The sequence below is a fragment of the Chelonoidis abingdonii genome, chromosome 1, assembly GCF_003597395.2.
Source record: "Chelonoidis abingdonii isolate Lonesome George chromosome 1, CheloAbing_2.0, whole genome shotgun sequence".
Lineage (NCBI taxonomy): Eukaryota > Metazoa > Chordata > Testudines > Testudinidae > Chelonoidis > Chelonoidis abingdonii.
Window position 1 is genome coordinate 371,528,043 of NC_133769.1, and position 12,119 is coordinate 371,540,161.

At 44.0% G+C, this 12,119-nt stretch overlaps 1 protein-coding gene and 1 pseudogene across 1 annotated transcript; both read right to left on the reverse strand.

Annotated features, from left to right (window-relative positions):
• Positions 1–928: 928 nt before the first annotated feature.
• Positions 929–1,915, reverse strand: LOC142047192 (olfactory receptor 52R1-like; annotated as a pseudogene).
• Positions 1,916–10,326: 8,411 nt separating this feature from the next.
• LOC116825141 (olfactory receptor 52M1-like) lies at positions 10,327–11,331 on the reverse strand. Its single transcript, XM_032780881.2, has one exon. The coding sequence runs from the start codon at positions 11,314–11,316 to the stop codon at positions 10,327–10,329; it is 990 nt and encodes a 329-aa protein (XP_032636772.1). The 5' UTR covers positions 11,317–11,331.
• Positions 11,332–12,119: the final 788 nt, after the last annotated feature.

The following is a 12,119-nucleotide window of genomic DNA, read 5'->3' on the forward strand; positions in this document are numbered from 1 at the left end:
AACTAACACTTTCCCTGGAAAGTGAGAGAAAGACCAGGAAGGGGGACAACAAGTGTATCATAGTTCTGATCACTGGAAGCTGGGCAGTCTTCTGTGGGGGACTCGTCAGAGACAGTCTAGGACATCCAGCCCGGGTGCCCCTGAGACATTCCCTTCTGGCGTTTTCTGGACCAGTGATCTACTAGATCATTCCAGTCCTCGACTCTGGGAGCCAGCCTGACCCTGCTCTGCTGTGAGAACCCCACTCCTGGGCTGTTCACACACAGCCTCTGCCATGCAAGCTGCTGCTTGGATTGTGCAACCGAGTGACACCAAGCTGGCCAGAGACTCCCCTTTGATTAGTGCTTTATTTTTTATATTGTATTTTGTTTTTATTTTTGTTTCTGTCATAACTAACTCTGATCGTTATACCTGATGCTTATAATCATTTCAAATCTACCTTCTGTAGTTAATCCATTTGACTTATATTTTACCTAAAACATGTGTTTTGGTTCAAGTGCTTGGTAAATCTCAGCTCAGGTTAAAAACGTTGCCACGTGTCCTCTCCACATCAAGGGAGGTGTGGACTGGGTAATTGTGTCATTCCCCTGGTGTTATCTGGGACAGGGGGAGGAGCCCTGTGGAAAGAGACAGGGCAGGGGCAGGACCTTGGGGAATGGCGGGGGAGGGCAGGTGGCCTCAGGAGTCTGGTTGCCAGCAATTACAAACATTGCAATCCTGTAAGCTAGTGTGTGCACAAAGATATATATGTCAGTTTGTCACTCTGAAAAAGCACAGCAAGGCCAGGAAAAGCTTTAATTAATGAAATGTCACTTTGACTGTCCAGTCAGTGGTTCAGGGAAGAGGTCCCAGCACCATGTCACCAGCCAGCTCTGCACAGAGCTCAATCGCAGAGTAAGATCACTAGGAGAAAACGTTAGGCCCCTTTTTAAAGAATAAAAATCCGGAGCAGCCTGTCCTGGATCTGTTTGGTCCTCACCCTGTAGATGGTGGGGTTTAGCACAGGGGGAATCAAGACACACACATTGGCAATGAGAACGTGGAAATGACCAGGCACATTCTGGCTAAACCGGAACATAAGGGAGGAGAAGAGACCAGGAATGTAAAAGGCTAAAATAACAAAGAGGTGGGAGATGCAGGTCCCAAAAGTCTTGACTTGGGCATCTTTTGTGGAGAGGGTGAAGATGGCCCTGAGGATCAGGATATAGGACATGGCAATAAAAATCATATCCAGATCCTTGAAACAGAATAGTACAAAGAGACCATAACTACTGATGCTGGTGTCAGCGCAGAACAGCTTCACCATGGCTATATGCATGCAGTATGGCTGGGGGATGATATTGGTTTAGCAATATGGCCACTGGCTAGCCAGGAAGGGATATGGCAGTACAACCATGCCATCATGCAGCACCAAGGCCAGGACAATCTTGGCCACAACGGGGTTTGTCAGGATGGTGGAATGTCTCAGAGGATGGCAGATGGCCCTTAGTGATCCAATGCCACGGCGACAAGGATCCCAGACTCCATTTCTAAGAAGCAGTGAATGAAGTACATCTGGATGAGGCAGGCACTGAAATCGATCTCCCTGGAATTGAACCAGAAGATGCTCAGTGTTTTGGGCAGGATGGATGTGGACAGGACCAGGTCAGTGACAACCAGCATGCAAAGGAAATAGTTCATGGGGACATGGAGGCTCGGCTCCATCTTCACAATGAACAGGATGATGAAGTTCCCCAAGATGGCTATGGCATACATGGTGCAGAAGGGAATGGAGATCCAGATAATGGACTCTCTCCAGGCCGGGAATATCCAGCAGGATGAAGGTGGTGGTGTTGGTGAAGTTGGTTATGTTGGAATCTGACATGGAGTAGGGGAGAATGTGTCCAACTCTGAGGCACAAGGGTGTCTCGTGCATGTACCGTATGTTCTCCTGACTTCCTGAAAGTGCCCAGGGTCTAGGGCGATGGTTGCTGTACAAATGCCTGGATGGAGAAACAATGTTAAAATATGAGACACTGCATGCACTACCAGAGGCTGTTCTCATGGGGGAAGCAGATTGTCATTTTTCAGTGTGTAAAATGCGACCATTTTCATTATTCAGATTAATGAATTAAGAATACATGACCCTAGTAATGCCAGTTCCATATGTAATGGTTGTCCCTGCCTCAATAATTCCTACACATCGTGGTGGGGGAAACTTTAATAGGCACCAGCAGTAAACACAAGTGTGGACACTGGTTATTCATCATTGTTCCTTAGGCCTTGTCTACGCTGTCAAGTTTTTTGCCAAAAAGGAGCTCTTGGCAAATAAAAAGGGGAGGTGTATAAGGACTTTCAAAAAGTTTGTCACTGAAGTGCCAGTGTAGAAACTTGTGCTTGATTTTATAATTGGCATCCGGAAGGCGTCCCACATTGCCCATCCTGACCGCTCTGGTCAAGAATTACAACTCCTCTGCCCTGCATTGAGGTAAACACCTTAGCCCCTCTCCCTTTAAAGGACCAGGAATTTTGAAATTCCCCTTCCTGCTTGCTCAGCGTGGAGAGCTCACATTAAATCTTCCCAGGTGGCCATGGGAGCTCCACACAGGAAATGCTTTCCTGCTTGAGCCACTGTGCAGCTGCTGGATCTGCTCAGTATTTGGGGAGAGGATGCTGTGCAATCCCAGCCGTGCTTCAGCTGTAGGAATGTCAATACCAAAGGGCAGATTTTGTGCAGCTTGTGGGAAAAGAGCTGTGATGAGGACACATTGCAGTGCACAGCAAATGTGAAGGAGTTGAGGCATGCGTACCAGACAGATCACAAAAGAGAGCTTGTTAAGTATATTAAGAAAATAGAAATCCTAGAAAAAGGTATAGGCCTAGAAATAGAAATGGAAAGAAATAGAAAGAAATGCTAGAAAAGGTTTAGGCCAGTTCCTAGAGGTAGAGAGGAAACTTTTTAATATTCATAAAAAGTAGATATGTTAAAGAAATTGTTTTGTTCTGCATTTGGATAGAATCATCACAAGAGATGATTAGACACATTCCAGTCCATTAGCTGTCAAGGAGGATATTAAACAGAATCTACAGTAGAACCTTAGTGTTACAAATACCAGAGTTACCAACTGACCCATCAACCACACATCTAAATCAGAACAAGAAGTGGACAATCAGGCAGCAGAAAGACAAAAAACAGAAAAAGAAAGAAAGAAAAAGTGACAAATACTGGCGAGTTCTGTGTTAAATATAAGCTATTTTAAAAAAGGAAAGTTTTAAAAAAAGATTTGATGAAGTTAGGAAACAATAGAAAAGCTGCTATGGGATTAGTTAAAAAAATGCCAGGAATAATGAATGCCATGCAACAACAGGGTGTACGGAAAACAAGTCTTGTTGAATAAACCCAATTTCATCCTTTAATGAGAGGACATGTTTGGTGGATCAAGGAAAATGTGCAGATGAAATAGACTTTGATTTCTCTGAGGCATTTGCATCAGTAGGAGAAAGAAAAATCAGATAAAAATACGAAGAGTCTACAATATCCCTAGTGCACATGTCAAATGCACAAACATCTGGGTAACTGACAAATCTCAGAAAATTGTTGTCAATGAGTCATTGCCAGTAAATAGGGCTGTTTCTAGTGGTGTTGTGCAGGGATCAGTTCTATGTCTGATACTATTCAATATTTTCATAAAGGATGTGGAAGCAAATAGAAAATCACTGCACATAAAATTTGCGGACAACAAAAGATTGGCAGAGTGGTTACAATGAGGAGGCCAGGGCAGGCCTAATAATAGATATAGAGTGTTTGGTGATCTGGGCTGTAACAAACAAAAAATATCTGAATACAGTCAAATACAAAATTTTCCTCTCAGAACAGACAATTCAGACCGGACCCACAGACTAGGGCACTGCATTACGGAATGAAGGGACCTTGAAAAGTATTCAGGGGTCATTGTAGACACCCAACTCATCATCAATTCCCAGTGTGTTACTGTGGCCAAGAGGACTGATGTGATCCTTGGATGCATGAACAGGGGAGTGGATTTTACCTCTGCGCATGGCATCCAGTTCAGGGGTTCACATTACAAAAAGGATATTGAAAAATCGGAGAGAGTGCAAAAAAGAGCCACAAAAATGATTTGAACCTGAAGAAAATGCCAGATAGGGAGAGAGGTGTAAGGGGCTTCATCTATTTATCTTATGCAAAAGACGATCAAGCAAAGACTTACCTGGGGAGAAAACCCTGGGCAGTAAAGGGCTCTGTAATCTAGCAGAGAAGGGCAGAGCAAGGCCCAATGGCTGGAGGCTGAAGACAGAAAAATTCAAGTTGGATATAAGGGCTCAATGTTTAGCTCTGAGAGTGATTAAACTTTGGAATAAATTGTGAAGGGAAGTGGTGGATTCTCCAGCTCCCCGTTGCTGGAGATCCAGACTGGATGTGTTTTTGGAAGATCTGCTTGTGGGTTTGTCTTCATTTAAAACGCTACAATGGCGCTGCCATAGCACTTCAGGGTAGACACTACTTACCCCGACGGCAGCGGTTCCCCTGTCAGTGTAGGTAACCCACCTCCCTGAGAGGTGGTAGCTAGGTGATGAAGAATTCGTTGGTAGACCTCATGCTGTTGGCACCAGTGTTAAGTTAATATAGCTGCATTTCTCAGGGGTGTCAATTTTTTTGCTATTGCAAAAAAAACAAATGCAATTTTCCATTACATCATCAGATCCATAACATGCAAATCATGGGAGGTGATAGGACCACTCTACTCAATGCTGTTTAGGCCTCAGCTGGAGTGCTGTGTCCAGTTTGGGTCTCCAATATATAAGAAGGATTTAGAGACACTGGAAAGGATTTAGAGGTGAGAGACAAGGATGATTCAAGGGATGGAATATGAGCCATATGAGCAAAGCCTGAAGGAACTGGGTATGCTTAGTCTGGAAAAGAGGAGATTAAGGGGCGACAAGACAGTGGTCTTCAGATACTTGAAAGGCTGCCATAAAAAAGGTGGACAAAAGTTGTTCTCTTTTGCCACTGAGGGCAGGAGAAGAGGCAATGGGTTCAAACTACAGCAGAGCAGATTTAGATGAAATCTCAGGAAAAACTTCCTAACTGTAAGAACAGGAGAACAATGGAACAGATGCCTCAGAATGTTGTGGAAACTCCTTTACTGGAGGTTTTCCAAAGGAAGCTGAACAGCCATCTGTCCTGGGTGACTTAGACACAACAAACCCCGCATCCTGGCAGCGAGTTAAAGTAAATGACCCTTGTGGTCCCTTCTCACCCTGTGAATCTATGATTCCATGATGTAAAATCATAGTGTAGACAAGGCCTTAGTCAAACACAAGTTAATGAGCTCAATACAGAGGTAACTGGGTGAAATTTAATGGCCTGTGCTATACAGGAAATTAGTCTGGATGATCAGATGGTCCCTTCTGTCTTTAAACCCTATGGATCTATAGATAAAGAAAGTAGATCTATAGATAAAGAAAGTAGATTAGGCATTTCCATTGAAAGTGGATCTAAAGATAAAGAAAGAAAGTGGATCTATAGATAAAGAAAGTAAATCAAGCATTTCCATTGAAAGTCTGAATATATAACACTAATAAAAGAAAATTATTTACATAATACACTTTGGCCTGTGGAACTCCTTGCCACAGACACTGTTGGAGCAAAGAGCTTATCTGAATGGAATGCAGAAATGAATTGACCTTTGAAGGTGGTGCTGCTGGCACTGCTGTTAGTTAAGACTATCTGAAACTTCCAATTCAGAGACCACATTTTCATTTGCTTATAGATTTGCCAAACATTTACCATTTGGACTGCAATTTCTCACTCCAGGTGTCTCATTCAACCAATTTCTCAAATGAAACTAGGAGAAAATATGTCTTGCCCATGTTGAAAATTTTATATAATTGTTCCAGTGAGGAGTTCTAGCACCTCCATGCTTTATAGCAGATAAACATGAGGCAACAGCCCTCTTCCCCCCCACCCAGGCCCCCGTTAACAGCCAGAGACCTACATTGCTAGAAGAGGAGGTGAGAGTGTCTGTGCATTAATGCACATCTGGCTCCTGAGGTTTTTACTCATTTCTCACTCCAAGGGGAGTTGTGTCCCATTGGAGCCTGAGCAAACTACTTGCCACGCCCTCCAAATTTGGTCTTGAATTGGACATCTCCTAACACCTTTCATCATGAAGTATGCACTGTGGCACTGAAACACAGCCACTCTGGGGCCAGAGGCCATCAGCCAGTGAGGGAGTCAGAACAAAGAGGGACATATCGCCCATGATCCTGGAGCAAACTCAACCCCTCTGGCAAGGGCCCTGGGATGCTTAGTGGCTGTGCAGAGTGGAAAAGACCCCAGACCTATTCTCTATCCCATCACTCCCATGTTGTACAGGGTCTGTCGAACAGCAAGAGATGGGTACCTGTGGATTCTGACACAGAAGTTTCTTCCCTTGGAATTCTTCTCATGTAGTTGTGTCCCACTCCTTTCTCACACTAGCATCTGCAGCGACATCCCACACTGAGAACTGACGAGGGTGTGCACTGTTTATAAGATAGCGCCCAGGGGGGTTCGCTCACCCTCTAGGGGAGAAGCAGCATCTGGAAGCAAACAGCCTGGGGAACAGAGACACTCTAGTCAGTGTCTCTCCTTCCATGACTGCACTTCTCTGCTATTTATCCAGCTTTAGGAGTAAGCAGTAATTATGGGACTTTCCCAAAGGGAGATGAGAAATCTTGGCCTGTCCGCTGAGTCAAAGAGACATTCATTGCTCTGTGTATTTGTGTATATTTGACAATTATAGTTGATTAATAAGACAACTAGGGATAATGCCTAGATCTGCACAGGGTCTGATACCCTATAAATGCCCAGGATGGCAGGACAGATAGACAGACAAATCTGGAGATAGATGGCTGAGGGAAGGCACAAACACTTTCTATAAGCACATGGGGCTGTAGATAAGGGATCAGAGATCAGTAATTCTTATCAGTAACTATGATCATACCATTTAGCACCTTTCATGAAAGAATGTTCAACACACCTAGCCTATCTCCATTATACAGACAGGCAAACTGAGACACGGGGAGAAGTGACTTGTGTAAAGTCGCACAGAGAATGACAGACAGAATCCAGGTGTCTGGACTTCTTTGCCATAACCACCATAAGGACATTCTCTCTGTCAGTAACTGAGTGTGATATTTTATTCCTTGGAGGAGTGTACCGTTGTGACAGTGCACGCCAGATGATGTTATGAAAATACGATATTGAGAGTGAATATAATGTAACTGGAATATGCTTCGTGCAAAAGGTCTCTTGTAAGGAATCATTACAAAGCTTATCATCTACTAAGTGTGCTCATCCTATTTGTAAAAAATTATCCTTCTTGTATCTGAAACTAGAAATATGAAATATAACTCTGAGGTTCTATTGTAATTATGCAAAATGTGGGCCATTAATAGTGGCTTGGAATCTTGATGGCTCCCATTAACCAGGACAACTGCTTGTAAATGGCTGTTTACCTGTAAGTCTTCCTCTATACTTGTGTGCTGGCAAGGGGCAGCCAAGTCTTACAGTGACATGTGATCGTGTCAGCTTTTACTTATTAGTTAACCCACAGTCTGTATTAATAACTGGGGGAGTGGCAAACAGCTGTGCATATCTCTCTATCAGTGTTATAGAGGGTGAATGATTTATGAATTTATCCTGTATAACATTTATACATTGTAAAACGGATTTATTTGGGGTTTGGACCCCATTGGAAGCTGGGTATCTGGGTGCTGGAGACAGGAGCACTTCTTAAGCTGTTTTCAGTTAAGCCTGCAGCTTGCGGGGGATGTGGTTCAGACTTGGATCTGTGTTTGCAGCAGGCTAGAGTGTCTGGATCAGACAAGACTGGGCACCTGAAGTCCCAAGGTGGGAGGGAAAATGGGCTCAGAGGTAGTTTAGGCACTTCAGGTGGCAGTTCCTAACTGTAACCCCCATATTCCCCATTTTCTTATAATCGTGATCTCACATATAAAGCATGCTTTGTAAGGTACCAGGGGAAAGGTTATGATCTTCTGAAAATCATTTCTTTATTCATAAATGAGTATCATTAATGCATAGGAAGTTATGGGAATTGTGTTGTATGGTGCTCAATACAATATGCTTCAAGTTGGGCAATCAGCCAGATATCAGCTCCCCAGAGGCAACAGCAAGGAAAGTAACCAAGGCCCAGACAGGGTGTCAAATAGCTCATCAACAGCCATTGTCCAGCAAGGGAGCTACAATGCAACGACTCACCTGCATGAGGCCACACCAGGGGAACTGCTCAACCTTGCTTGGAGAGACTCAGCAGTGCCCCCAGACGTGTGTGGACTTGTGCTCTCAAGCACATGGACTGAGGGTATAAAACAGACAGTGGACACATACTGGGCTCTTCTCCTGCCTCCACCTTCGCTGCAAGAAACTAAGACACTGAGACTAAGACATGACTCCAACAGAGGAGGTTGGCCCAGGTTTAAGGAACAAACCTGTATATTAAGGACTGCAGTATCTAATGGTGTGAGAAAAACTGCTTCATCTTTTTGCTGCCCAGTCTAATAGGGTTGAAAGTTTAGACTGTGTGCTTATATTATACTTTCATTTGACCAAATCCAACTTGTTATGATTTGACTTATACTCACTTAAAATCTATCTTTCATAGATAAAAATGTTTGTATATTCTTCCTGAAGCAACGTGTTTGGTTTGAAGTGTGTCAGAGATTTCTCTTGGGAATACGGGCCTGGTACATATGGATTTCTGTGTTAAATTAACCAACACATAATTCATATAAAAGAATTGGCTAATACTCATGTGGGATGACGTGAATCAATGGCTCTCAAATTATGGGAGTATGGTATAATGGTGCATTCTTCCATAATAAGAAAAGTAAGTTGCTTCAGGAAAATTAATAACAGAGTATATTGTCAGGAGTATAGTCTTTTTATGTTTATTAATCAAACACCACTAAACAAGACTGCATCAAGAATCATGGCAGATGAGCTCTCAGATAGAACGGGAGAAATAACTGAAGCCCCAGCTACTGTGGACCAAATGATTTGGTGGGAAGGAATTCAAATACACATAAGTGCACAACGACAAAGTGTATCCCATATGCCTGACCTCTATTACAAGCATGGCAACAACAATGGGAACACAGGATTATACAAAATAAAAAATCATATATGGAAATAAATTATAGCTGGTATTGGTGTTGAAGATATAAACTCATTTGATACGGAGACATTAGAAGGGAAAATGTCAGCTTTGGGTAAGATTTTGGGTGTTATACAGACACGTGACCCAAAATGTTGGCTGCATCTTCAGAGCAAGAAATAAGAAGTGTGGAGCACCAAGTGAAACAAGTCCAAGCCTTTGAAACATCTCTAAACGTAAATCTGTTTAGTGTGTCTGAAATTAACAATAAAACTCTGCTAGCAGTACGCTGTGTACAGATGCAAATTTATGAGATACAACATAGAGAGAAAATGGTCACTCTGTTAAGTAATGGACAATGACAGTTTGAAGGGTTCACTACCCTTTCTTTCTTTTCTTTTAATGGGAGTACCTGGCAACATTTTCAGGATCATTTAAGAAGCCTTGATTTAATTTAATGGCAAGTGTGTTTATTATCTTAATAACCCTGACTCTATTTATATACAAAGTTCATACCACTAAGGCAGAAGCTGAAAGCAACACAGATCTCATCACCTATCACACTCAAGCTGAAATAAGCCACATGATATTCTCTTCCCTCAGGACTCTGTAGGATGCACAATCTCGCCCACTTGCAGCACAACCCTGCTCCCAACCTTAACTTCTTTTACACAGCTTCCTGGCTTCCCTCTCCAGTTCTCAGTGGCCTGTTGGTCCCAGCGCTGTGTCATCACTGAACTCACTGAAGGCTCCTTTTCAGGCTGAAGCAGTTTCTGTCCCAGCCCTGGAACAGGGAGCCCAGCTGGTGGGGTGCAGAGGGAGGTGGAGATGAACCATGCATGGATGGGGCAGGAGATGAGAGAGAGAGGAGAGAACAACAGAGGTGAGCCCCTAGGGGAAAAGGTGGAACAGGGGGAGGGGCATCCTGGAAAGAGGTGGGGCGGGGTCAGGGCCACGGGGGTCCCGTTACCAGCAATTAGAAAGGTGAGGACCCTATGAATTAATAAATTGCACACAAATCGATTCCTCAGTTTGTCACAGGGAGACAGAACAGTAATGCCAGGAAAGGATGAAATGTCAGTTTGACTGTCCAGTCAGTGATTCAGGGAAGAGGGTCCAGCACCATATAACCAGCCAGCTCTGCACATAGGAGAAGCCATTAGGCCACTTAATGAGTAAAGACCCGAAGCAGCCTGTCCCGGATCTGTTTGGTCCTCACCCCATAGATTATGGTGTTTAGCGTGGGAGGTATCAAGAAGTACACGCTGGCAATAAGAACATGGAAATGCAGGGGCACATTCTGGCCAAACCGGTTCATGAGGGAGATGAAGAGATTTGGGATGTAAAAGGCTAAGATGGAACAGAGGTGGGAGATGCAGGTCCCAAAAGTCTTAAGCCGGGAGTCCTTTGTGGGGAGGCTGAAGATGATCCTGAGGATCTGGATATAGGACACAGCAATGAAAATCCCATCCAGAACCATCACAGAGTACAGCACGAAGAGTCCATAGTAACTACTGATGTGGGTGTTCGCACAGGCCAGATTCACCACTGCTATATGCACGCAGTACGGCTGGGGGATAATGTTGGTTCTGCAATATGGCCATTGACTAGCTAGTAAGGGATAGGGCAATATGAGGATGCCACCACGTAGCAGCATGGCCAGCCCGATCTTGCCCACAATGGAGTTTGTCAGGATGGTGGAATGTCTCAGAGGATGGCAGATGGCCACGTAACGATCCAGAGCCATGGCCACGAAGGTCCCAGACTCCATCACTGAGAAGCAGTGAATGAAGTACATCTGGGTAAGGCAGGCACTGAAATTGATCTCCCTGGAATTGAACCAGAAGATTGCCAGCATTTTCGGGAGGATGGATGTGGACAGGACCAGATCGGTGATGGCCAGCATGCAGAGGAAATAGTACATGGGCTCATGGAGGCTCGGCTCCATTTTCACAGTGAACAGGATGGTGAAGTTCCCCAAGATGGCTATGATGTACATGGTGCAAAAGGGGATGGAGATCCAGACATGGTCCGCCTCCAGGCCAGGAATGCCCAGTAGGATGAAGGTGGAGGGGTTGGTGAAATTAGTTGTGTTGGAATCTGACATGGAGTAGGGGAGAAGGTGTCCAACTCTGAGGTAGAATGGTGTCTCCTGCATCTACCGTATGTTCCTCTGGCTTCCTGTATGTGCCCAAACTCTAAGGTGATGGTCTCGGTACAAATGCCTGGATGGAGAGAAAATGTTAATGTGAGACACTACATGCACAACTGGAGGCTGTTCCTATGGGTGAAGCAGATTGGTTGCCCTTCATACACTGAAAAATGACATTTGTATTATTCAGAGAAATAAATTATGAACACATGACCCTAGTAATACCAATTCCATGTGTTCTGGTGCTCAATGTTTCAGTAACTTGTACACATCATTGTCTGGGAAACCTTAATAGTCAACAGCAGGAAACACAAGTGGATACTGATTATTCATTATTGTTTGTCAGGCCTTGTCTACACTACCAAGTTTTTTCACCAAAAACCACTTTGGAAAGAAAAAGTGGTGTTGTACAGACTATCAAACCACTTTTAATGATGAAACTCCTCAGTTTCAGAGAGGTAATAAAACCACCTTGACGAGAGTTGTAAGGCTTTTTATGCCAACTTTTTGTTGCTGAAGTGCCAGTGTAGATACTTGCGCTTGATTTTATCACTGTAATTGGCCTCTGGAAGGTGTCCCACAATACCCATCATGACCACTCTGGTAAATAATTTCAACTCCTCTTTCCTGCATCGAGGTAAACACCTTCCACGCCTCCCCTTTTAAAGGCCCTGGAATTTTGAAATTCCCCTTCCTGTTTCCTCAGCATGGAGAGCTCACATCACGTCTTCCCAGGTGGCCATGTCGGCTCCACACAGCCAATGCTCTCTAGCTTCAGCCACTGGGGAGCTGCTGAATCTGCTCATTAT

Bases quoted from the DNA above. Each gene is read 5' to 3' on its own strand.
- LOC116825141 (XM_032780881.2), bottom strand. From the start codon at position 11,316: ATGCAGGAGACACCATTCTACCTCAGAGTTGGACACCTTCTCCCCTAC.